General features: G+C 45.1%; 3 protein-coding genes across 3 annotated transcripts in view; 2 read left to right on the top strand and 1 right to left on the bottom strand.

Annotated features, from left to right (window-relative positions):
* The first annotated feature begins 478 nt into the window (after positions 1-478).
* Positions 479-3,706, top strand: LOC146261278 (uncharacterized). The gene is made up of 7 exons (XM_084668135.1): positions 479-544; positions 881-999; positions 1,515-1,611; positions 1,895-2,285; positions 2,566-2,697; positions 2,854-2,993; positions 3,094-3,706. Exons 1-7 carry the CDS (start codon positions 533-535, stop codon positions 3,334-3,336), a joined length of 1,134 nt encoding a protein of 377 aa, XP_084524261.1. The 5' UTR covers positions 479-532; the 3' UTR covers positions 3,337-3,706.
* Positions 3,707-8,510: 4,804 nt separating this feature from the next.
* ace2 (angiotensin I converting enzyme 2) lies at positions 8,511-17,227 on the bottom strand. Its single transcript, XM_084668697.1, has 18 exons — positions 17,018-17,227; positions 16,279-16,437; positions 15,309-15,402; positions 14,383-14,526; positions 14,014-14,129; positions 13,706-13,811; positions 13,183-13,280; positions 12,625-12,797; positions 12,287-12,513; positions 11,520-11,664; positions 11,031-11,129; positions 10,801-10,923; positions 10,462-10,640; positions 10,301-10,359; positions 9,997-10,094; positions 9,680-9,796; positions 9,259-9,456; positions 8,511-8,890 (listed from the first exon to the last, which is right to left on the bottom strand). The coding sequence occupies exons 1-18, from the start codon at positions 17,219-17,221 to the stop codon at positions 8,785-8,787; spliced, it is 2,445 nt and encodes an 814-aa protein (XP_084524823.1). The 5' UTR covers positions 17,222-17,227; the 3' UTR covers positions 8,511-8,784.
* Positions 17,228-19,904: 2,677 nt separating this feature from the next.
* nhsb (Nance-Horan syndrome b (congenital cataracts and dental anomalies)) overlaps positions 19,905-25,516 on the top strand; it is a 30,458-nt gene continuing 24,846 nt past the window's right edge. The window contains 1 exon segment of the mRNA XM_084668610.1: positions 19,905-20,184. Within this exon segment, the coding sequence (XP_084524736.1) occupies positions 19,905-20,184 (280 nt within the window).

The following is a 25,516-nucleotide window of genomic DNA, read 5'->3' as shown; positions in this document are numbered from 1 at the left end:
TGTGTGTGTGTGTGTGTGTGTGTGTGTGTGTGGCTTAGAGAGAGACTTGTCGGGGAGAGGAAGTGAGAAGGGTGTTGGATGCCCTCAGAAATACAAACATTAGACAAAGCTTTCTGTATGACGCCAGCTGGGAAAGGGACTGTACCAACTCGCAACGCAATTCTGGGCTGACCACACTTGATCAATGGGGGATGGAGAGGAAGGTGGGCACGTGTGAGTGTGCCTGATTGTTGTGTCTGATTTCATCTGCCCTACATGACCAGTAATCTCTCGTCAAATCTCCTGGTTCCGTTTTGAACCGTTGACCGTTCATAAACATTTATCTTGTTCAATTTCACTTCTGCAATTTGAGAATAGTCCTGCAGTTCCCCCTGCTCCAACTTCCCCCTGTCATTAAGTCCTTGTTCCTCTCTAATCTGGGGGCTGGCCTGGAGAGCAGACGTCCCTGTGTTGTGTCAACACCACACAACAAGCTGTTAAAAGGCTAGAGGCAGAGCTCTCTACCCAGACGACCTCTCTGAAGAGTGACAACATGGAGACCAAGGTGGGGAAGACCTCCAGTCTCCGTTCTGTTGCTTTATTTACTTTTCTCTCCTCTTTCATATTCTCTCCTCTTTCTTCTTCTCTCCTCTTTCATATTCTCTCCTCTTTCTTCTTCTCTCCTCTCCTCTCTCCACTCTTCTCTTTTCTCTTTTCTCTTCTCCTCTCCTCTTCTCCTCTTCTCCTCTGCCTTCCCATCCTCTCTCTCTTCATGATTTCACCTCTGCCTATACCATATTATTCTGTTGTCAGATGGCGGAACAGCGAAGCAACATGAGAGGGACTAGCTTTCACCAGCCAGTTCTCTGGTTAATGGAAATTGTGTCTTTCATTTGGGAAGTACTTTGCACAGTCTGTCCAGGGAGGGGTGTCCATCAGTCACACCCTGCAGGATGGGAAGCATTGCTACGAGGTGGAGTCGGTCCTGAAGACAAGAGGAGGAGATGGAGGGTTTGCTAGGTAGGACAGATGTTCATATGGGCTCACCATTCATGTCTCTTGTTTTCCACTCGTTTATTCATATATAAACAATTCAATAATACTACTGTAAAAGCAGGTGAGACACAGTATTGTGTCTGTACACGTGTTTGTGTTTATGTGTGTGTGTACACGTGTGTGTGTACACGTGTGTGTGTGTGTGTGTCTGTACATGTGTGTGTGTGTCTGTACATGTGTGTGTGTGTGTTTGCATGCATTTACGCATGTGTGTCTATGTGCATGTGTGTGTCTAGGGCAGCAGCATGGCCACTAGGGGGCGTAATTTACATACCCCCCCACACACACACATATTTTGGATTGCTTACAATAAAATTAAGGAATTGTATATGTACATATATACAGAGAGAGAGATATAGATAGATAGTAAGATAGAGATAGATAGATAGATAGACTGACAGATAGATTCGGACATATCATTTTAAGATGGGACCCCCCATAAAATGCTACTCTGGCTGTGCCCCTGGTGTGTGTGTTAGGAAGGGTGACAAGATTCTGACGATGAACGGAGTGAGTCTGCAGGACATCACACCAGAGGGGTTTGCTGACATGCTGATTGAGGAAGCCCCAATACTGGTGAGTCACTCTTGGAAAAACCCCTCAAGAGGCAGAGAAGAGAGAGAGAGAGAGAGAGAGAGAGAGAGAGAGAGAGAGAGAGAGAGAGAGAGAGAGAGAGAGAGAGAGAGAGAGAGAGAGAGAGAGAGAGAGGAGGGGAGAGAGAGACAGACAGGCAGACAGTGATGAGCAGAAAGATCAAGATGTTATCACTGTTGCTACCCTGGGCTCTCTCTCTCTCCGTCCTCTCTCCGTCTATCTACTCTGCCTCAACCTTGTTCCCCCTGTCCCCTCTTGGCTCCAGACAGTCCACCAAGGTCACCCCAACAGTGACACTGGCCATCCTACCCTACTGTGCCCAGACAGGGGCTCTCTCTGCCCCTTCTTCAAAGAGTCAACCCTCCTCAGTTTCAGTCTGGAGATGAAGAGGGAGGAGGATCTGGAGGAAGAGGTGGAGAAGGAAGAGGGGCCAGGAATGTGTCCAGGCACGGGTGATGCCAAGAACCCCGAAGAGGGAGGGGCTTCCGACGAGAGGGAAGGAGTGGACATGGTCCTGGTTGCCATGACAAACACCACCATTTCGGTTGTGAGGGGCCGCGGTTGTGACTCGGGGAGCCCCTGCCATGACTGCGGGGGTATCGGGTGCACATTCAACGATGTTGTGGTGGTGGCGGGTTCCAGCAAGGTGACTTTGGGTAAGGCCGCTCTCTTTTCAACTGTCAAACTTAAGGGTCCCGGATCAGGGGTCAGGGGGTCATGTTTCAGGGGATAGGTTTGATGGATGTTAAAGTTGTAACTTTCGTTCTGACCAGGGTGATGAAGATACTCCTATTCTTCAAATGGGCAGTCAAGAAATGATTCCAGGAATGTTTTGAAACACTTTCATTGACTGTATGAATCCAAATATAAAAAGATTGGACACAAAAGGAATCTGTTGAAAGTTGCTTTTTGAAGTGGGTCTGTCTGTCCTCTCAGTGGCACGAGGAGGGGAGAGTTTCAAAAAGCTGGAGAGAGACAGAAAGAACATCTGCATTGAACACCTGAAGACACACTTCTACCTGAGGTCATCCTGCCCCAAATCTGCCCCCTACATGTCGCCTAACCCAGGTGAGTACACCCCCACATGACCCCTAACAAACCCATATTGCGTTAAGTAACATGTTGGCACGACACCCCCACACACGTCAGACAAACACATATGTTCCTAGAGACACGGATTACTCAGTGTGTGTGCTCGGTCCGCTGTGCATCTTCCCCGAGCAGAGATGATGACCATCTACTACTACGCGTCGGACAGCGTCGATGGGACGTTCAAGGGAATGCCCGTGGTGCTCAACTTCACCGACTCCAACTGCTATCTGAAGTGCGGCAAGGAGAGGGACACGGTGTCTCTGCGGATAGAGGTGAAGAGATACCCTCATTTATGTGGTGATTATTGCTTCAGAACTGCGAGGATAGTAATCATAACATACTGTGTTTACTTCCTGGGTCCCTGGCCATCAGACATGTGACAAGAAGCAGCTGAAGATGATTCCACCAGGCGACCAGGATGCTCTCGGTTTCCTGTTTTACATGAAGGCAGTCTCGGGAACAGGCCTGCTGAGGTTCGAATCTGCCGCCTTTCCTGGCTGGTTCATCCACACCAACAGTCGTCCCGGCCAGCTAGCCCCGTCAGCCCAGGCGAAACAGATGGAGAAGGGACAGGAACAAGAGCCTTCATTCTTTTTTCTCATTAAGAAGAACTGAGGGACCTTGAAGACCCAAATTACTGGAGCAAGAGTGGTTCCAAGATGGCAGCAAGTTGTACGTAATGTTTTGAGAGTATATTTTATTTAGTTTTACCCGACTAAGTATTTTTCAGAAATTTGTCTTGTTTAAATGTTTGGTAGTCTAGAACCTGTGGCATAGCCAGAAATGTTTTCATGTGATGGTCAGGTGGGTCCAGCAGTTATTTTGGGGTGGCAGTTTTATCAATATTGTTTTGACTTTGCAAAGTGTCTATTGAAGAACAATTATTTAAAAAATGAAAATGGCTTCGTCAAATGTGGCATGAATTACATTCACATCTCTTTAACCCCTAACCCAAAGGAAGAGTTTGGATCTACTTCTGGAATGGTACGTGGTACTGCACAGGGGCATTTCTTGGGGGGGGGGGGGGAGTGGGTTGGGAAGTGCCCCTGTGACAAGAAACTTGGACCCCCTTGTGGCCCTCCTTAAATGTAAAATCTTAATAATTATAAACATCATATTTTGCCTGATAATGCCTGCTGTAAAGACAGCTATATGAGAGCAATAATGTTTAATGTAACTGGCCCCAGCTTGACCTCCACAGTTGAAATGGTCTAAAACCTCCTGCAGCGACAAGTATAAACATATCCTAGCAACCGCCATGAAAGTGTGTCTATGTTACCATTATTGGTATAACACTGTTTGTCACAGATACATTATGCATTTCTCACACTATTGGTCTCTTACCCTAGGGGCTTCAGATTACAGTTACATAGAAAACTCTCATATTTTTTGGCCTTGCTCTGGCCTTGAAGACCAGCTGCATTGGATTGCTGAGGGTAGGGTCGTAAATCTGTCCATTGATATCTGGGCCTTGTAGTTTTCTATGGAAGAAGTATATAAACACAGTCTTCTCTCGCCCTCAGCCCCTAAATATCCAGATTTGCACTTTAGGCTTCATATCTTCTACATATTAGTGGCAATACTAATCAGTCAACAGCTTTGCATCTGGTTTTCAGTAATACAGCATATAAAGGTAAAAAAGTGATTACAATCACATAATCCATAATCATTACCCATCTTCATAATTACAACAGTGTGATGTTTTTCTACTACACCATGTCATTGAGATGTGATACATTTAGATGTGGTATATTTAGAGGTGATTCCTTTAGATGTAATGGAATTAGTTGTGTTGTAGTGTACATCTAAGCTGTGAGTTTGGATGTCTACCAAATGCACAGCAGACCATGTGTTTATGTTACTGTGGCTGATCATAGTTATTGCTCTTACTAAGAAAAGTAATTGAATCAGTCGTAATGATATTCAAATATGCGCGATATATCGAACATTAGAGATAATATTGCAATAATTTCGTCAATGATGTAAAATTAGAAAATATTGCGAATATCAAATATTTCTAATTAAACCATACTTTCCCAAATGGTCCAGTCATTTTATGAAAAAGGGTAGGACAAATTGCAACAGAAGCAAACTCAACTGATTTTGTATCCTCAATATGTCCTGAGTAAGGAAAAAATATAAACAGAAGAATCCCATTAGGGGAAAGTTTGAAAAAAGACCCAGATATTGCCTACTGTATTTCTGCCACGGCGTTTATTAAATAACGTTCATTTTTGGTGCAGCGTTTATTCGAGGGCGGCATTTATTCGATGGCCGCATTTAATTAGTAAGAGAGATTTCGGGAATTGTAGCTGCAGTGCAACCATAGACAACTTTGTTGTGACAAATGAATCATGCAGTTAAAAATGCAGGTTTAATTTTGTCTACTACCGCTAACCTCCTCTTGTCTTTGTCTATGAGTGCAGCAACTCCCTTTCTCATTGGCTATCAATTAGGTGTGCGTTGGTAGTACAACTGTCTCAAATACAAGTGTTCTACATTGTGTAGAAATCTGAAGCAGCATGCCTAGCTTTCAAACAGAAATCTGTGCAGAAAGTTATGTACATGTGTAATAAATGCTTGGGTTGAATTTCATCAATTACATAACTGTTTTCAGATTTTTTGGTGCGGCGTTTATTCGGGGTGACGTTTATCCCACAACGTTCATTTTTGGTGCGGCATTTATCAGAGGGCGGCGTTTATTCATAGGAATACAGTATTCATACGCCTATTCATTATTTTTCTCATGTGAATAGGGGGCGTTGTGCATTTAGAGAGAATACATTGGGGTCAATTGTGCTATTGATTATTGAAGTAAAACAGTATATTTTCATCTCAGTGATGTGATGCTATATAAAAGCTAGACACATTTTTTTTAAATTACTTATTATTATTTAAAGTTATTTTACAACATCAGAGGCTGATTTTCTACAAGCCTATTGGGCCACATGAGCACGTCACAGGCATCCCAACCTGCATGATTCATTTCAGCCCCCACCCCCGGGACGCAATCAGGACGGGCGATATGCACCTGTCTCGATCAGAAATGACCATTGGACAGTCTCTCGCTTGCTCTAGATACCAAATCCCCGATTTCCAGGAGATTGTATAGCACTTGCGGCCGTCAGGGAGCCGCTATTGAAATGCGGGAGACTCACGGAACTTCCAGGAGACTTGGGATGTCTGGTATCGAAGGTCAATTTTCTTAAACAAGGCCTAGGGCTTCATGAACACATCAGAACAAAGTTGAGTTCAAATGAGAAAAAAAGCAATTCTATTTATATGTAATTTACATTAACACATGTTCAGAACAAAATGAAATTCAAATGAAGACCAAATTGACTGCAATTCTCTTCACAAATCTGACACAACTTACACCAGGCCCCTTTGGCACAAATCACCCCGTTTTTGGAAAAAATGCATCATCCAGCAGTTTTGAGCTAAAATCGTGCTAGCTATGTAGACTCATTGTGTAGCTTACCGAAGCATTAAAACATGTGTGAAATGTTTTTAAACGTGTCTATAACTGTTCAGACACAACAATCAAAAAACCTTGATCGAAATGTTACTTTGGAAGGCAAAAAAACGTTTTTTGAACTCAAATGTGTTTACTTTTCATGCTCTGAGGCTTTCTTCTACACAGGATGAGTAAAATGACTGACTCTTCAAAAATGTGTGGTCCCATGACCAATTTCTCATATGGTTCCCAAATCACCCCCCTCTCCCCTATTCACAGGGTAAATAATTTAACCTTTAGATATCCCTATGAAAATTACTGAGTTGTTTACTTGCATCAAGACAAACAGAAAATGTATTACAAGTTTAATAGTTTGTTAACATGGGCAAACGGTGCATAATCTAATTATGTATATGCTAATTTGTATAAATACTACAACAGAACTAAACTTTGGGTATAGCCAGGTGAAATTTTTTTGTTGAATCTTGTTGACATATAACAGTAAAATACTTAATTTTAAGGTCTGAATGGAACCCATTTAGGCTACCCATGAGCAGGATAAGTACTAAACCAGCCTTTATTAATTATTATTGCAGAGATGGGGTTTGGGGTGGGTCGTTTCACCAATAACAGCTCAACACACATCCAGATGTTCCCAATAAAATGTAGTTGATCACCAGGTATGTTTTATTAATGTAGGTTGAATAATCCATGTAAGAGATATAAAAGGAAATCTTCCCTGAGTGACAGCTTAGTGACAGTTGATTGACAGTTGAGTGGACCTTGAATGAATGACTGAATCTCTTCCCTTTATGGTGACATTTGTTTGCCTCTATAGTCTTTTACTGTAAGATGTCAACAAGATTCTACAAGACTTTTTTACCTGGCTATATCCAATGTTTAGATATGTTGTGGTATTTATGCAAATTAGAGAATACATTATTATGGAGCATTTGCTCATGTTACCACAAAAAAAAAAAAGTAATCAACTCAGTAATGTTCATAGCTATATCTAAAGGTTAACATTCTTAGCCCATTCACATAAGAAAAAGAATGAATAGGCTAAATTTGGGTCTTTTTCGAAACTTTCCCCTAATGGGAAACTAATCCGATAAATTTCCCCTTTTTTGACTTTGCTCAGGACATAATAAGGATACAAAATCAGTTTCCTTCTGTTGCAATTTTTCCTAGGTTGACCCCCATTTTGGCGTAAAATGACTGGACTAAAAGAACGCGCCGAGCATCCAATATTGCGTCCCCTTTTCATCACATTTTGTACACATTTTGTTATACACATTTTGTACTTTTTAACCATAGCTGCTCTATCTAAATTGTTTTTGTTGTTTTCTAATGGGGGTTAAAGAAAATTCATGTTTTTTTATTATTTAAAAGCAAATGCAAACATATCAAGATATATATCGAATATTGTAATAATTTAACATTTACATGTATTCATTTAGCAGACGCTTTTATCCAAAGGACTTCCAAAAAAGAGCTTTAAAAAAGTGCAAAGGTCACTGATCATAACACCAAGATATCCTCAACCATTGTGGGTAGCCAAACATGAAACGTGAAAAAAATCAAAATAAGTGCCAAAGGGAAGAACTATGAGAGCATGTAGTTATACAAGTTACAATTAAACAGCAACCCTCAGCACCCCTAGCAACATTGAAACATTATTCGGTTACCGTAATACAGTCTTGGTAGTATAAATTAATGGATAAGGATCGTAGTAAGTTGCATCTTTTTTTTTGATGGCTAATGCTAGGTTTAATAACTGATTGTCTAATTAAATATCTGTACACCTATTTACATAAAAACTATTCAACTTACTACAATCCTTATCCATTAATCCACAGCTGTTCTTGTGTGCTTCCTAATTGAAATTGAATCTATTTTCATCTGGTGCACATATTTGAATGCTTGTTGAGTACGATGTATCATATTTGGCAACAACCAAAAAATAGCACACTTTATATTAGACTAGATTTGTGCAAATGTTAATCAGATATGTGTATGCAAGTTCTTACAATTATTCAGTGTGACTGCTGTGGTATTTGATTGTTACCAGAATATTTTTTATAATGCTTTGTTTCTGTTTTTTTCATGAATGCTTGATCCAGGTATTTCAGTTCATGCATTTTTATAATTGTTACAGTAAATGCAGCATGCATTTAAGTGTAATTGTCAGGAAGGATATCTAAGAGAAAACCTTGATTTATATTTTTTAAATAATTTTTAAAGAATTCAATAAAACTTATGTAACTGTTTCTTTTTTTTGAAAGATGTTTAATTGGTATGAAAGTATTAAAATCAACATCCATCCCCAAGACCAGGATTATTTACTGTCTGTGCTCAATATATAAACTAGGAATTTGACAACATTACTTGACAGTTAACAGATAAACAACCACTTTTCAAGTGATTATCCTATCAAATTTGACTTATTTAGAATAAATTGACACGCAAGAAAAAACTGTGCAAAAACACTCTCCAACACATTAGAAATGTATATATAACACATGTACACAATGTACACCCATGATCATAGTGCTAAGGTGGGGTCAGGTGGAGGCTGGCCGTCCCTCCCAGGCCAGACGTCTGGATCAGAAGCCGGTCTGCTCCCCCTCGTCTCCCTCAAACGCCTTGTTAGCCTCTCCATTCACGTAAGGGTTTGGGGGGGCTGCTGCGGCCTCGGGGTTTACTCTTTTCCTACACGCATGTGCGCACACACCATCACAGACACACACACACACGCATACATAGATAAACATCCATACACACACACATACATACACACACACACACACATGTATTCACGCACACACACACACACACACGTATAGACATACAGTACAAACACACAATCCCACAAACAAATAATCTTGTTACAGAGGACAGAATGGAAAGATGCTGTTGCTGTGTACGCAGGTACGCAGCTTGTTTGTTTAAACAAACGTTGTTTTGCTGCATTCCCATTAAGTCAGAATAAAGTTTTACCGTACATCTTAGGGTAAACCTCAGACTACGCCTCAGTACACTGTAAACCTGAGATCAGACAGACACAGACACACACTTACATCTTCTTTCTGTCAAGGAAGCCAGAGACAATGAGGTAGGTGCCCATCGTAACTACGAGTCCCATGACCACCCCAAACACCACCAGCCACACCGTGACTGGCTGCTCCACTGGCGGGGCCAGTGTTGCCGGGAGACCCTCAAACTCCAGCGTGTTGTCATCCAGCTGAAAAGCATCGTTGATGCGACCACGAGACAACCTGTATGTATGGAAGGAGAGGAGCGCGGAGGAGAGGAGAGGAAAGGAAAGGAGAAGAGAGCAGAGGAGAGGAGAGGCAAGGAGAGGTCAGTGTAATGGTAAATTATGACTGTGTAGAAGAATCCTCAGCATAAGCAGCATGGATCCTCAGTAATGTTCCTGGTAGAGTTAGGTGGATTATTTGACCACATAAGGACTGTTCTCTGCAGGCCATGGGATCGTACCGTATAGCAGCCTCTACCTCTGCTTTAGGGATAAACGTGGTGGGGCTGTCAGGCTTCGTAACCAGGAAGTAGAAGGAGATGCGAGGTGTCTCCTTATAGGCCTGGATGTTTTCCGACCTGAGTGTAAACCAGGACATCACAGCCAATAAGCGCACAGATTCGCCCTTACACAACAGTCTTCAGTTGTCATCTATTAAGCCAGCTAGCCAGCCATTTTCATTCCTTTATCAATGTATAATTAGCATCGTTCATTCCGTATTCACTCAGTGCCTGATCTTGAACATTCAGCCAATGGGGACGAGGGGGAGAGCGCTTACGTGAAGAGAGCGGTTCTGTTGGTGGAAGTGTAGTACTGTCTCATGGCATAGGCCATGTTGGTCTTGAAAAGGTACAACTCGTTGGGGTTCCATGGGTACTGGGAGGGGTGCAAACAAGAGTGTGAGCGATCGAGAGTGAACAGGAGTGGAAGAGACAGAGAGAGAGAGAGAGAGAGAGAGAGAGAGAGAGAGAGAGAGAGGGGGAGAGAGAGAGAGAGAGAGAGAGAAAGTGGGAGAGAGAGGTAGAAAGAGATCAAAGTCAGTGTGCTCAGGAGGAAAGACCCTCCCAGGTTAGTGGACTCACAGCTTTGTCGCCCATGGCGGCCTTCAAGCTCAGCCGGACTTTGATGGCAAACGCTGCATCTAGGGGAGGAAACGGCACACGACGTGGAATCAGTTTGGTCCGTGTCAGCATCAAATCCGCGGGAGGGGATCAAGGAGAGACACGGCCTGTTCAGAACTCACAGGGGTCTTCTGTGGTCCGCCAGCCTGGATCGTTGTTGGTTCTCTGGTTCTCCTCCTTTAACCAGGTGTGGAGGGTGCTGAAGTAGTCCAACAGTGGTGTGGCGTCCATTTGGACGTTTCCAGAAACCTGCTCCAGAGCCCTGGTCCACGACTTGGACCTCCCGAGCTCCAGCATAGCCCTAGCAGAGGAGGCAACACATTTTGACATAGCAACATAGCATAACATAACATTGCATAGCATTGCCTTCTCTTTTCCTCTGTTTCCTTCTTTAGACATAGAATAGCATAACTTATCATTTTACTGTACACAAAATAAATCACGAGATGGTATACTGATACCTTAACTTGTTGCCAGCCTGCTTTGAGTTGGTGATGTCACACTTGAACAAAGGTCCTGTATGCCCTGCCTCCTGACATAGAGCCTTCTGGAACTGGAACTGGTAGATGGTTCTGGTGAAGTACCTGTCAATCATTCATCATACTGAAAGTTAGGGTCAGAGAGACTGAGAGACTTTAAAGGAGAGATTATCAGGAGCGTGTTTGCCTGTGTGTGTGTGTGTGTACTCTACCTGATGAAGGAGTAGTCTCCAGACACATGGAATAGGGCAGGGGGGTCACAGTAGCTCTCGTCTCGGGGGATGGGCTCCACCACACCCACTAAATCCCGTCTGCATTGAGGGGGCAGGATTACTGACTTTGCAGACATCGGATAGGTCACTATCATGACTGACAACACTGCTATCTAATAGTGATGAAGCATTACACTGCTGACTAAAGGGAGGCTTGATCGACAGTATTGACTCCCTGAGCCACTAAAATGATTGACAACTCTTAAATCCAACAGGCCTCAAGCACCGTTGCCAAAACTCTTATCCAATTGGATAAACATCATCCCAAGACTCTTCAATTCAACGAACAACTCTCTTAAAACTCAAAGTCAATGGGTTTCAATCATGGAACACTCTTATCCAAAAAGCCTTGAGCCTGGTTGATATCACCTCTATCACCAAACCACCCCCGCTACCACTACCTCTCTCCTGCTGGGCCACCAGACCTACTTCATCTCCCACCAACGCTGCATCCACTGGTTCTTGGGGACGTTCCCCATAAACACCTGCCATCGCCACTCTTCCAGCTGGTAGGTGAAGGGCAGCGTGGCCACTATGGTCAGGGCCTGCTTCAACAGGAAGTTGATCTCTGTCTCTGCAGGGCGATAGGAAGCAGAAAGGAAGCAGCATTACCTATTGATTTTTAAGAGTCATGCAGGCACAAACATAATACGCGGGCGCAGAATTACGACATTGTTCTGAGGCAAAATGTAAATAAACTTCTCAACTCATATTTCGTCTCTATTTTTAAAACGTTAGCCAAAAATGCTAAGAATTGAAAAGGAAACATTTAGCAACCCAAATTACAGCAACAGACAGGGCCAGGGAGTTTTCAGCCGATCTTTATGAGGATGGATCAATACTTTTTTGCAAAGTCTCCGACATTCAATCAACCATATTAGCTGTCAAACTGTTGTGGAGCATCTTCGGTCGCTCCGACATAAGAACAGGAAGGCTAGCGGAATTCCGCAGATTTCCGCAGATTTTCAGTCTGAATAACCACAGAAAATGTGAAAACAAATCTGCGTATTACGTTTGGGCCTGGGCATGTGATTCTTCCCTCAAGTGGGAGAACACCTTGCAATAAACATTTCAAAAATAAAAAAGCTTGTACCAGGAAATAAATTCGAAATGGTTCTCTTTCAGAAGATTCCAAAACTATTCCTAAGCCTATCAGGCGTCCCGTCAGGTGTATTCTCGGTGACCCATCTACCTACCTTTATCGTCAACGAAGTCAGGCGCCAGGAGTCCCAGGGCCTTCAGGTGTTTGGGCGTGGCAGCAGAGAGCGACATAATCTCCCCCACGGCCTCGTGGAAGCCCTCATTGGCCCCGTCTCTCAGCAGGTAGGACAGGTTACGATAGGCCATCTGGTACTGGTTATGACCCATCTCATGGTGGGCTGTCAAGAAGTCATCCATGTTTACCTTGGTACACATCTTGATCCTTTGGAGAAGAGGACAGAAGAGGGGAGAGGAGAGAATAGATCCCAGGTTAAGCAGGACTGGTTCTTCATTGGATTAAGCTGTTATGGTTGACTTGAATGATCTTCAGTACCTGAAGTCCTCTCTGTTGCCCATGTCCCAGGCGGTGGGGTGACACACCACCTTTCTTCCATCTTCAGGCTTCACAAACATGGAATTGGTCCAGAAGTTGTCAAACATCTTATAAAGGTTCACCGACATGAAGAACTTCTCTGCCTCCTCAAATAATCTGATCTCAGGCCATTTCTAGATGAAGGAAAAAACATTTGGTTTTTGGTTTGAAAAATGCATATTGTGTCACTACTGGCAAAATAATTTCCTGAATGTGGATTCTGACAAATAATGAATATATTTTGAAGTAAAGCAGAAATAAGCACTGTAAAAAAAAAACACCGGAAGCATTGTAATATCCACTAAATGGTTCTTATCCCAGGTCCCTCAATCTTCAGCAGGTGTGCAGTGGTTAAGAAGAAGTGGGTGAAGTCTTTCAGAAAATGTGCTTGGATTCCATCAGTTACGTTTCAGAAGGAGGTATACTCAGTACACATGCATGTGCACAAGAAGAGACTACTGGTCACATGGTTGGTCTTGGTGGGATGTGTTTGGGTGAAGCAAATGCCAGGTGTTTTACCTGATCAATCATGGCCTTGCTGACATCGATGTCGGGTTTCTCAGGATAGGGGACGGACAGAGGATAGAGATTGGTCCAGAATCTTCCCCACATGTCACCTGGATACAGATTTGTATTTATTTACTTACATACTCATACTCAAACATACTCGTGTTTTCAATAAACAATCTTTCTTTTTCAACATGCTTTTTGAAGATGCTTAGGGACATATCCTCAGAAATATTTCCAGGGGGAGCTCGATGTTTGCCGTTCTCAATGTGCATAACATGTTCCACCTTCACTCAAACCAGACCATAATCATCAAGTCTACAGAGTTGCCTTTCAACAGACCTGCGTCAATTCCAGAAAATAGAGTACATGAAATAGTGTCGGTGTGTGTTTGGTTTGCCTCACTGTTAGCACTGATCCATAGGATGGATCTGAATGGGTGAGACAAATCGAGTTCACCCAGTGCTTCTCTGATAGGACGTGCTGACAGGGGTGGGGCCAGGCCTGTGTTGGGGACAGAGCAGAGGCAGCGTACCCAGCAGGTGAGCAGGCAGCAGCCCCTGCTGGTGGATGTGTCCAGGGTAATGTTTTTGCAGACGACCTCTCACATAGGCATGCAAGTCCTTGTACAGGGGCAGAATCTGGTTTGTGGGTGGGTGGGTGGGGGATGGGGGGGAGAGATGGGTGGAGATGTGAGTCAGAAAGTCCAACATAGCAACAACAGTAACACTCGGTCTCTTCACTCTCTTGCGCATCTCGCATACACTGAACGGGTGACACCATGAACGAAGGGTGATCACCGCTATTGATCTACAGCGCCCCGAAAGCCACATGGGGTGGTACCTCTTTGTAGATTCTGCGGACGTCATCCATCAGGTCCTGTCTGCTGTACTGGTACTTGGGATCATCCTCAATGGTCTCATAGTTATACCTCCAGTACGCACCATAGTCCTCAAACCCTGCAGAGGAGGGGGTGGGGGAGGGAGAGGAGGGGAGGAAGGAAGGAAGGAGTGAAATATGGCAGATGGAGAGGGACAGGGAGTGAGATAGAGTGAGGCGCAGAGATATAGAGAACGGGAGAGACGTATGAAAGAAAATGACAAAAGAAGTATTTGTATGTTTTGGTTTTCAGCTTTCAGCGCCAGAAAGACCAGCACAGAGACCAGCAGAGAGACCAGCAGAGAGGCCAGCAGGAAGGGGTTCCATAGTTACCATTAAGCTTGGCAGCCTCGTTTTTCAGGTCGACGTAGTCTTCATACAGTGGCCTCATCCTCTTGCCCACCTCCACCCTCCAGCCCTCCCACACATGTAGACGCTCAAAGTAATCTCTGCTGTTGGCCATCACACTCTCCAGACCTGCACACACACACAAACACGCACGGGCACACACAGACCAAAAGGAGGAACATGTCCATGTTTCCAGTCAGATAGTGAGGTGGCTTGTTCAGTAAAAGTCGATCTGATATTTGGGGATGGTCTATTTGACACCACACAGACACAAAGCAAGGACTTTCTTTTCCCCTCTGTCTAATCATATTCTCAATCTCCTATAAAGCAGGAAGTGTCTCCCTGCAGGAAGTCTTCTCTGTTCTCGGTAGGGCCAATGGAGGTGGACTCCAGCACCTGTCCCATAACGGCGACCTTGGACTTGTATTAAAGGGTGTTGCCATGGCATTCTAACAGCCGATTGTGCTGTCAGAAGAGATAAGCAAACAAGTGTCCAGTAGAGGTGTAGCCAAAATGTACCTGGCTCCAGGGTGAGGACACTAAAGTGTACAAGATTCCAGGGTTATGAGACTAGAGTGTACTAGGTCCAGGGTTAGGAAACTAGAGTGTACTAGGTCCAGGGTTATGTGACTAAAGTGTACTAGGTCCAGGGTTAGGAAATTAGAGTGTACTAGGTCCAGGGTTATGTGACTAGAGTGTACTATGTCCAGGGTTATGAGACTAGAGTGTACTAGGTCCAGGGTTAGGAGACTAGTGTGTACTAGGTCCAGGATTATGAGACTAGAGTGTACTAGGTCCAGGGTTATGAGACTAGTGTGTACTAGGTCCAGGGTTATGAGACTAGTGTGTACTAGGTCCAGGGTTATGAGACTAGTGTGTTCTAGGTCCAGGGTTAGAAGACTAGAGTGTACCTGGCTCCAGGGTGTGGCAGGTGAAGGGGTCGTTCAGCTCACACACCGTCCCTGTGCTGTAGATGGTGCTCATCTCACTCATCACCTTGTTCAGCTGGACACACAAGAAGAACACACTTGAGTTGTATCAATAAAATAATCATATTACATTTCCAATCTATGATCAATGATTCATTAATGATAACATCAGACTAGGCTTCAACCCTAACATTTTGTGTTATGACATTGATTATATGCTTTTATAGTGTGTGTGTGTGTGTGTGTGTGTGAGTGTGTGTGTCTGTGTGTAATTAACATGTGTGTTTGTACAGCTCTTGTGTGTGTGTGTGTTGTGTGTGTGGTTCATGTGTGTGTGTCTATGTACATTTACATTTACATTTATTCATTTAGCAGACGCTTTTATCCAAAGCGACTTCCAAGAGAGAGCAAAAGAGCATAGGTCACTGATCATAACAACGAGATAGTCCCAAACATTGCAAGCAGCCAAAACATGAAGCATACATTGTGAAAAAGCTAAACAAGTGCCAAAAGGGAAGACCCATAAGAGCATGCAGTTACACAAGTTACAAATAAAACAACATGAACCACAAAAGTGCAGGACTGTACCTGTAAAAGAACAATCAACAGTAAAATATTACACAGCAAGTACAAGACTTAACTTCGTTATATCTAACCTACAATAGCAACAAGTCACTCAATAAGAGTCATAGTGATCCTGGAGGAAACTAACAAGTCCAGCCAAGCATTCCTAAGTGCCATTGTACTCCCGGAACAAGTGCGTCTTGAGCCTTTTCTTGAAGGTGGGGAGACAGTCAGTGTCCCTGATGGAGGTGGGGAGCTGGTTCCACCATTGGGGCGCCAGGCAGGAGAAGAGCTTGTGTTGGGACCGGGCAGTCTTGAGCGGTGGGACCACCAGGCGGACACCAGGCGGACACATTCTATGTGTGTAACTTATGTGTGTGTAGCTTACGTGAGCAGCCTTGTCTGCATCCAAGGCACCAGAGCCTTTGTCCTGCAGGGAAATGAGCTGCAGTTTGATCTCTGAGTTGCTGATCTGGTCGATGGGAAACTTCTGAGACTCCTCTGACACGCGAGAATAATATTCTCCCCAGATAGCTCCCTGCCTCGACTGTAGAAACAAACACACACAAACACACACACAAACACACAGGCATACACACACACATACAGGCGTTAACATAGACCCAACAGCTGGCCACACAGTCATAAGCCTTGACCGTCAGGTAACATTTTTATTAAACCTTGAGGACTGACCATTCTGTTGACACAAGGTTAAGTATGAGGCACTGTTAGCCTGCCTGTGAACCATTACAACCACAATCACCACAGGAGAAGGTCTGTCCTGCTATCAATATTCAACTCCAGCAACTGTAAGAGGACATGTCCTCACAGCACGTTGATATCAGCTGCAGTACATAGCTGGACTTGACTGTCAGCTAGTCTAGCCTACCAGCCTGCAAACAGCCTGCCAGTAAACCAACAAAAAACGACGAGCCTAAAACCAGCCATTCAGCCAGCTTTTTTAGCTACCAGCCTACCACCAGTCTGCCATCCTACAATCTATCAGACTTCTACCTGCTAGGCTACTACCAGCCTACCAGTCAACAACCTACCTAGCTACTACCAGCCTACCTGGCTTCTACCAGCTACTACCTCCCTGGCTACCACCAGCCTACCAGCCAACTCACCAGTTTGTCCGAGTTCTCCTGGGTGATGTTGGTGTTGTATTCCCAGGAGGCCAGGGAGTACTGGTACATGAGGCGGGTGGCATTCTCATCAAATCCTTTCAGAAATTCTCTGGCCTCGGTCTCTACAACACTCTGTCCCTCGACACCTCGCGACCCACTCAGAACCAGAACCAGGCCCAGGCCCAGGAGCAGCTTAGCAGACATGTTTCAGCTTGGTCTGACACACACACACACACACACACACTCTCTGAGAGGCCCAGAGGACAGCGTTGACTTTTACAGCACCACAATCCCCCCCTTCCTCGACCTTTGGATAGACACGGGCAGGAGGGTGGGGCTGTGTCTTGGAGAAGAGATTGGACATTCAGAGGGAGAAAGAGGGAGAGTGTGTTTGTGTGTGTGTGTGTGTTTCTGCACGTGTGTGTTGTTCTTGTGCCGTTACTATAGCCTTGATCTCTGTTCTGTGCTACACTTCAAAATAAGACCGTAAACTCATCAATTAAAACACTTTTATCAAGATCAGATTCAGATTTATGATCTCTAACAAGAACTATGATGACTCACAAAATGATTCACAATTTTCACAGTAGTGTCTGTCATTGTGAACACGCTACTTTTGAAGTCAGTGAACAGGTAAACCTCAAAATAGTTAAAGAGCACAATCCAACATGAACAGAACATAAACATAACCCTGCCCCACTACACACACACACACTCAATCCCCTCCATGCCCCCTCCTCCCCTCCTCTTCCCAACTGCTGCTTCATCATCCTCGTCTTCCTTTACCTCCTCCTAACCACCTCCTCTTTATTCTCCTTCCCCATCCCTCTCCCTTCTCCTTCTCCTCTTCATCACTTCCTCTCCACCTCTTCCTCCCCTGCCTCCTCCTCACCCCCCCTCCTCCCCCTCCACTTCCCCACTCTCCGTTTCCTTCTCCTCGCCCCTGTCATAACCACCCCCTCCTCCTCTTGATTCTTCCAAATACAACTTTGGTCTTATCAGTTCGACTGTAGGAGACTCTATGGAAACTGCACTCCATGCATCTTGAGGCCCTAAAGTCTGATATCAGGCCTGCTATCTGGCCTTCATGGGGGAAAGGTTGTCATTATTTAAGCATGTTTAGAAATCCACGATAAGGAATGTCTTTGATGACAACTACCCTCCGTGAGCTCTGTGCCACAGAGAGGCCCGGGGTAGACAGTCTGAAACACCTGCTTGTTTTGACATTCACGTGTTCTGCTCCCCTGAGTCGCCTTTTGGGCAGCAGCTTACAGAAGATGATAACCTCATTACATTTTGGTTGTGCTTTATTTTGGCAGTGGGATGTTTGTCAGCTCGACATGGAAACTGGCCATAACACATCATAAACAGTGTCCCAAAGATTCAAGAAGGTTCTGGAAGAATTTGGAACAGTAGAAGAACCTTCTGGAAAAAAACGTTTCTGACGTTAACATTTTAGCTTGGGTTTATATTATGTTTATATGTTTGTTTGACTTACTTATTGTGTTTGTTTATCAAAACCAGCGGCAGAAACAAGGAGATGAACACTGCCAAATACTGCCCCTTAGTGGCTACAGCATGCTTGTTTCACTGGAACTTCACAAATATATAAATATACAAATTATGCCCAAACTGAATACACACAAATACAATTAACACAAAACTGAATGTGTATGACTTGTGGCATGAATAAAAGACATACATGTTTGTAGCTATGGGGGCGTAAAAGGGCAACTTGTTCCTTTCCTAATTATATCGTGACAGTGGCGTATAAAGACAAACACAAAGTTTTTCAAGGGGAATTTAAAGTGAAATATAAGTCAATGGTTGACAATATTACTGAAAACGAAACTACTTTAATACATACCGATCAAATACCAATAATTCAGATGATGCAGGGCTCTCAAGTCTCAGTCTCGAGACTCACGCATTTCAGCCATTTCTTACGCTCTCACGCAACACATTGTATTTCTCACACATTTCAACCATTTCTCACGCTGAGAAATAATGGATAGCTTGTCCCACTATATACAATTAATGGACGAAGCCCCCGGTCTGCCAGAATTTGTACCCAAACGTTGACAGGTATGGTAATCTCACGCCAAACTTTCGTTAACATTTGGAGCCCTGTAACGGAGTGGACTGGATGCTGGATCACACTCAATTTGAAATGATCAGATTGTCCACTAAACGGCGCCACATCTACCTGCTCTATCCCTCGTCCATCTATCTGCTCAACCCTGGCTCCTACCCAATCATGAACGCCACTAACCCTAAATATAAACTTTACTGATATGGGACCGGAATATAACCACAACCGTGTTGAACACTGTGTTCTATAGGCTACTATTAGATAGAGATGAAACAGGTGAGATTTAGAAGTAAGATCAAAATAACTGTACGTCTGCTTATGTATGTACGTAGGCCTACATATGCATGTATACATGCATGTAGGCTATGTAAGAGGATGAAGACATTATGTTGCGCTGAGTACAGTTGCCGCTCAAATTCTCCACTAGCTGCTGATCCTGATTCTGGCTCCAGTGCGTAGCGGCTCCAGTACGGGTATTTGAGTTCTCTTCCTCTAAAATCCTCTCAGCCTCTATACACTGAAGCAATGAGTAGCGAGCATCGTGGAGGCTACGGCGGCGACCGGGGCAGGCGCACCACCGACCACTGTATGCGGGCTGGCTGGCGGCGCGCTCCGGCCGTGTAAGAGAGTGTGTGTGCGCGTGTGACCAGAACGTCGCAAAGGATGGAGGATATTAAGGAGATATTGGGAATTTTGAATTGACGAGGGGACAGCGAGACAACTGCTCTTGGATTTTCTATTTATTTATTTATTTTGTCCTCCATAGGGTGGGATTGGGATTATTCCGCATGCAAGATGCCGTTCGCCAAACGGATCGTGGACCCCCAGTTACTGTGCAGGCATCCGATCCCCAACGACGAGGGGTTAGTGTTCGAGGATCTGGGCTCCGTCACAAGTGTTGTTTTGGCCCGGACCCTGCGGCAGTTGTCGGAGCTGGCCAGACACGCCTGCTCGTTATTCCAGGAGCTTGAGAATGAGATTCTCACCACCAACCAGCGGGTCTGGCACCTTCAGACCAAAATAGGCAGGATACAACAGACCGCCAGCGCTTTGGACCCCAAAAAGGAGGCAGTGCGTAAGTACCCACGAACAGAAATGTTGAGCATTCTGGCAGGTTTGTGTGTGTGTGTGCGCGTGTGTTTGTTTGATTTGTTCGGGGCCATGGGCATCGCACTGCGTCCAGAACTGGGAGAAGGACACGCGCCTCGGTTTTCACCGTACCCACCGCAGCCGCACTAGCAACTCCAATTGAAATGTCTCACACGGATGCATGCGCACACACCTGCACCGCACCGGAGAGACACATATGTGTGGGTTCCGTTATCACGAGGACACTTAAGCCACTCGGCCCGATTTATGGGCTCGCTATTGATATTTGACGTGTCGGGTGATTTCAATGTGAGCCAGATTCCAGGTCATTGGTGTCGGTTGTGTGTCTGTCTGCGCCCGTCGAGGGCAAGCCTTGGAGGGGCGTAGGGCTGCAGAGGAGAGGGAGACGGCCCCAGAATCCCCACCACCACCACCACCACCTTAACCCCCACACATCTAGAAACACATACACACCATCTAAATTAATCCCGTTTTTGCATATATACAAGATACAGACATAGAATATGAATTATGAAATATATTTTGGTGCGAGAGAGCGAGATCCTTGTTGACACACATTGGCTTGCGTCTCCCGCGCTCCCCGCTCTTCTGCACGAGCAGACCCAGCCTCCTCCAGCGGCATCACGGCATCAATTATGGATCTGCAAGGAGATGGCGAGGCTGGAGGAGATGGTGAGGCGGGAGGAGACGCTCGTTGCAGGGGGATTCATAAATAAGTGATGGCTTGATGGTCTACTATCGGCGTTAATACCGCCAGATGTGTGATCAAACCTTGAGCACATTTTATGGTTTGAGGTGGAGGTGGAGTAGTGAAAGCCTGTTATAGGTTGTTAAGATGTTTTTAGTATGGTTAAGGTTTCAATGCATTGTATAAGCCCTTATTAGGCAACCGTCTTTAGTAATGCATATGCATTATATGTTATGCATTGTACTTAATGATCTCCATGTTTTTTGTGAACACCTCAAAGGCCTAATTATTCCTCAAGCAGGGTTGTGTTTGGCTGCATGTGCTCTAGTGCAGTGAAGTTGGCTAGCCTACTTCTACTCTCTACTCACCTCTGCTACATCCAGCTGAGAAAACTGAGAACTTTCTACCTTAGACCTCTCTTTCTGGCTCTCCATCCATCTCTTGCTTTTCATTATTTCTTTCTCTCTAACTCTAAATCTATCTCTCTTTTTCAGTTTCTTTTTCTTTTTCAGTCTCTCTCTCTCTTTCTCTCTCTCTCTCTCTCTCTCTCTCTCTCTCACTCTTCCTCCAGGACCCAGCATATGTGTCAGTGCAATGCAGGCCACGATTGTGTTACATAAGTACACACACACACACGAGTACACCCACACACACCTTGGCATGCACACACCTGAACGGTGCACACACACACATGTCAGTTGCATACACACGTTCAAACAAAAACATGTTCTCTGTCTCTCTCACACACAGCACACACACACTCGCTAATACCAAACGATTTACCGGCTGACCAAACAAACAGTCATGTTGGCCAGAGTAGAGACAGGTGGTGATGGCCACCAAACTGTCTTTTCTGAGCTAGAGTCCAAAGTCCAGGTGTCACCTGTGGACAGGGGGAAAGGGACTGTCTGGGGTGCATGCGTGTGATGGGGGGGGGGGGGTTTGGTCCCACTCCTCATCAGCTGCTGCTGTTGGAGCCTGCTGCCACACACCCTGCCTCTGCCTCTGGAGGTAAGGACCAGGGAGAGAGTCCAGTATCTGTGTGTGTGTGTGTGTGTGTGTGTGTGTGAGAGAGAGAGATAAAGGCACAGACAGAGTGTGTTTATATATGAGAGAGTGTACGAGAAAGTGTGTGTGTGTACAAAAGACAGAGAGAGAGAGAGTGAGAGTGTGTGTGTGTGTGTGTGTGTGTGTGTGTGTGTGGTATAGCCCAGGGCAATAAGGCCTGCTCCCTGTCTCAAAGTCTGCATGGTAACAGCAGTCCAACAGCAGTATGCAGAGAAAGGCGCGCTCTAACCTTTCACTACAGCGTCCCTCTCTCTCCCCTTCTGCATTAGACACACACACTCTTCCTCTCTCTACCACACTCACACACGCTCGCTCTCACACACCCATAGTGTGTGTTGACCGTTGCATGCTGTTTAAAATGTAGAGACGATCCTCGCTGGCCCCAAGGAAAATGGACAGAATGTCCCTGTCTCTCTCTCTCTCTCTCTCTCTCTCTCCCTCTCTCTCTCTCTCTGTATATGAATGTCTGCCCTCTGGGTTGTAAGTGTGTGTGTGTGTGTGTGTGTGTTTGTCGTAGGTCAGAGAGGATAGTCGAGGTATGCGAGGACAGATCCTAGAGTTCCCCGCTGCATTTTCACACATGAACAAATGTTATTCTAAGAAATCACCCCCACCCCTCTCCTCCCTCTCCCCCCTCTGCCCCACTCGCTCCCCCCCCCCCCCTCCCTTTCCTCCAACCCTGCCCTACTTCCGTCAGGCCAGAGGAGGTTGTCCCGATGTCTGCTACCAGCAGGTTCATCTTTAATGACTCTCAGTCACCCAGGAATGCACACACACACACACACACACACGATCCTTTGCAGGTCAAACACCTGTACTGTATTCAGGGTTACCAAGAGCACCTTATGGAGCTCATAAAGTTTAGGGTAAGGGTTGGTTTTAGCTTGGAGGTGTGGTGTGCCTCCACTAACAGTGTGTGTTTGGGTTCCAGAGTGTATTTGCGTGTTTCAGTCAGCTGAGTGGAGACAAATAAAAAAACAGTACTCAAGAATAACGAACAGATCAAAGACACGTAAATGGTCTGCTGCAAAGTGTCTCTGAGGCACGAAGGTCGGAGAGCTCATTTTTAGAGTGAACACAGAGAAAAACAGAGATGAGACACAACAGCTGGTCTACAGAGACGCTGGAGGAGGGGAAGGCAGTCCTTCGATGTGACATCACAAACGGTCCTGACAGCTTTCTTACCCGACATGGGGAACACAAACGAGGCAGGGAGAGGACATTCCGACAATATCAAACAATTTAGTGATATACAAATATAAATGGATATTAAGATAGACACACAATGTAATTCATAGTTTAAGAACTACCTGTTATGATTAAGATATGCCAATGGTAAATCCGTTTTATTTCGACCACAGTGGTTCTACCCACTATGACGCATTCTGCTGCTGATGCCTGGACACACACACACACACACACACCAACTCCTGCTCCTCCGTCCTGATGTTTCCCTAGATAGCACACAAACAGAGAGCCTGCAGTGTGAGGTCAGGACAAAGCGGTGTGGTGACAGCGTTTTCCCACGCCTGTTGACGGGCCCACAAACTAAGCCCGCGTCGCCAACTGGAGTTAAGAGAAGCAATTAAGTGAGTCTCATCAGAAGCGACGCCTGCTTTTCTAGCTATTCTAGAATCTTCTACACGTGGCACTGACATGGGACAGATCAATGCAGTACTTGACCTGTAATGTAGAACCCGATCATGTGGACCAATACAAAATCAAAATAAATGATAAGTCTCACCGCCAGCAACAAAATGTTTTTATTACATGTATTTAAGCAGTCCCTACTAAATAGTATTATTCAAATTATGTCATTTCAGTCATCTAATATGACTTCATAAAACTTGGTATACATCTGGAAAGTGTGGATTACTGTGTGGATTATTGTAGAACATTAGGACAGGTTTTCTGGAAATGTGAATGAACCTCGGAATCAAATTCGGACTCCATTAGTGCATTTGAAACTTCAAATCCTCAACAGCAAAAACATCATAAGACATTTATTGTGGCTGTGTTTTCTTGGTACATCTCCTATGACGTGATGTTAGTGCTCCAAATATTTTTCAGACACCCCCATAACCAATACACACACACAGACACGCAAAAAAAACACACACACACACACACACTCAGACATGGCTGACCTTCCTGCCTCTCTCACCCTCATCTTGTTCCTGGTCTACCTCACTCTCTCTTGGCCTCTCTAACTCCCCCCCACCCCTTCTCTACCACCCCCCCCCCCCCCCCCCTTTCATATGTTAACATTTCATATTCTGATTTAAGTGCTTTTTTCCTCCAGTAGCAGATAAACATTAAAGTTGCATGGAGAGGACAGACAGACAGACAGACAGACATGTAGCCAGAGACACAGGCCACCAGACGGACATTCAGACAGACACGGGAGTGGAACAAGAGCATCAGGGAGCGCTGCGGAGCCGCCAACATCCCTGGATACTGGGGACTGCACACAAACACACTGCCTACTGAGAAATACAGTTTCAAAAGAAGTTTCAAAACTTCTTGTGTGTGTTACTTTGCTCCTTAACTTAGTCCAGATGGAGAGCACACACCCTTTCAGGTCCCATCACACACAGAGACACACACCGTGCTAACCAGGGCGCTCACTCAGGCTTTGACCAGGTAGGGTGTTTATTCAACAAAACACAAAAACCAAAATGCACCAATACTCAAATACTTCCCGACGGAGGGAAAGGTCCACTGTCAGGCCTCGTCTCACTGGGTCTCTCTCATCTTGTTTGAAGAGGGCAACAAGGTGAATCATCTGTCATCTGTAGCTCCGACCGTGGTCGCTCTTCCCTTCTCTCTCCCTGTACTGGCCAGCTGACATGCCGCGGCTCCCATGATTAACTGACGAGGTGCAGCTGTGGTCCTCGTTACCCGGCGCGGGAACCTGTGGTACTTCCCCTGGATCACCTGACCCCCAAGCTCCAGGGTTGCCACAACACACACACACACAATCCAGAAGCAGTCCAACATTGGGACACGGTGTTGTGACGTTTGAGGTTTCGGTTAATGTATACAGATACAATTTTGACCGCAAGGCTCTTCCTCCCTGTCGTTCCTCGTGGTCAGAAAGAGAGAGAGAGAGAGAGAGAGAGGAGGGGAAATGAAAGAGGAGAAGGAGAAAGTCAGAGAGTTTGAGTGAGGAGAGAGAGGAGAAGGTGAGAGGGGAGAGAAAGATCCCTCACTCGCTCCCACGCGCGCTCTCCTCTCCCACATTCAAACCAAACCAAAAATAGCCTGCCCTGTACAGTATATCTGGTGAACACACACACACACACACACGACCACACACACAGACATGACCAGCACTTGGATGTCTCTCAGAAACATTTTCTCCTCAGGAAAAAAGAGATAATTATGTTCTCCTCCTAATTAGACCACTGTCAGAATGTGGGTCTGAAAACAAATTGTCTGTGTGTGTGTATGCGTGTCTGTGTGTGTGTGTATCTGTGTGTGTATGTGTGTCTGTGAGTGTGTGTCTCTGTGTGTGTGTACATGTGTGTGTGTAGCTGTG

Source organism: Hypomesus nipponensis, chromosome 12, assembly GCF_054491055.1.
Source record: "Hypomesus nipponensis isolate SF chromosome 12, ASM5449105v1, whole genome shotgun sequence".
Classification (NCBI taxonomy): domain Eukaryota; kingdom Metazoa; phylum Chordata; class Actinopteri; order Osmeriformes; family Osmeridae; genus Hypomesus; species Hypomesus nipponensis.
Note: the sequence above shows the minus strand (reverse complement) of the source record. Positions and strands in the feature narration are given on the sequence as shown.

What these genes read in the sequence shown, in the direction of transcription:
- ace2 (XM_084668697.1), bottom strand. Translation starts at nt 17,221, where the DNA reads ATGTCTGCTAAGCTGCTCCTGGGCCTGGGCCTGGTTCTGGTTCTGAGT. An exon ending in AACAGAACCGCTCTCTTCAC is followed by an intron (nt 9,797 to 9,996) that starts GTAAGCGCTCTC and finishes GTTTACACTCAG; the next exon opens with GTCGGAAAACATCCAGGCCT. An exon ending in TTCCTTGACAGAAAGAAGAT is followed by an intron (nt 8,891 to 9,258) that starts GTAAGTGTGTGT and finishes ACATGCGTGTAG; the next exon opens with GAAAAGAGTAAACCCCGAGG.
- LOC146261278 (XM_084668135.1), top strand. An exon ending in TTCCAGCAAGGTGACTTTGG is followed by an intron (nt 2,286 to 2,565) that starts GTAAGGCCGCTC and finishes CTGTCCTCTCAG; the next exon opens with TGGCACGAGGAGGGGAGAGT. An exon ending in CGGTGTCTCTGCGGATAGAG is followed by an intron (nt 2,994 to 3,093) that starts GTGAAGAGATAC and finishes CCTGGCCATCAG; the next exon opens with ACATGTGACAAGAAGCAGCT.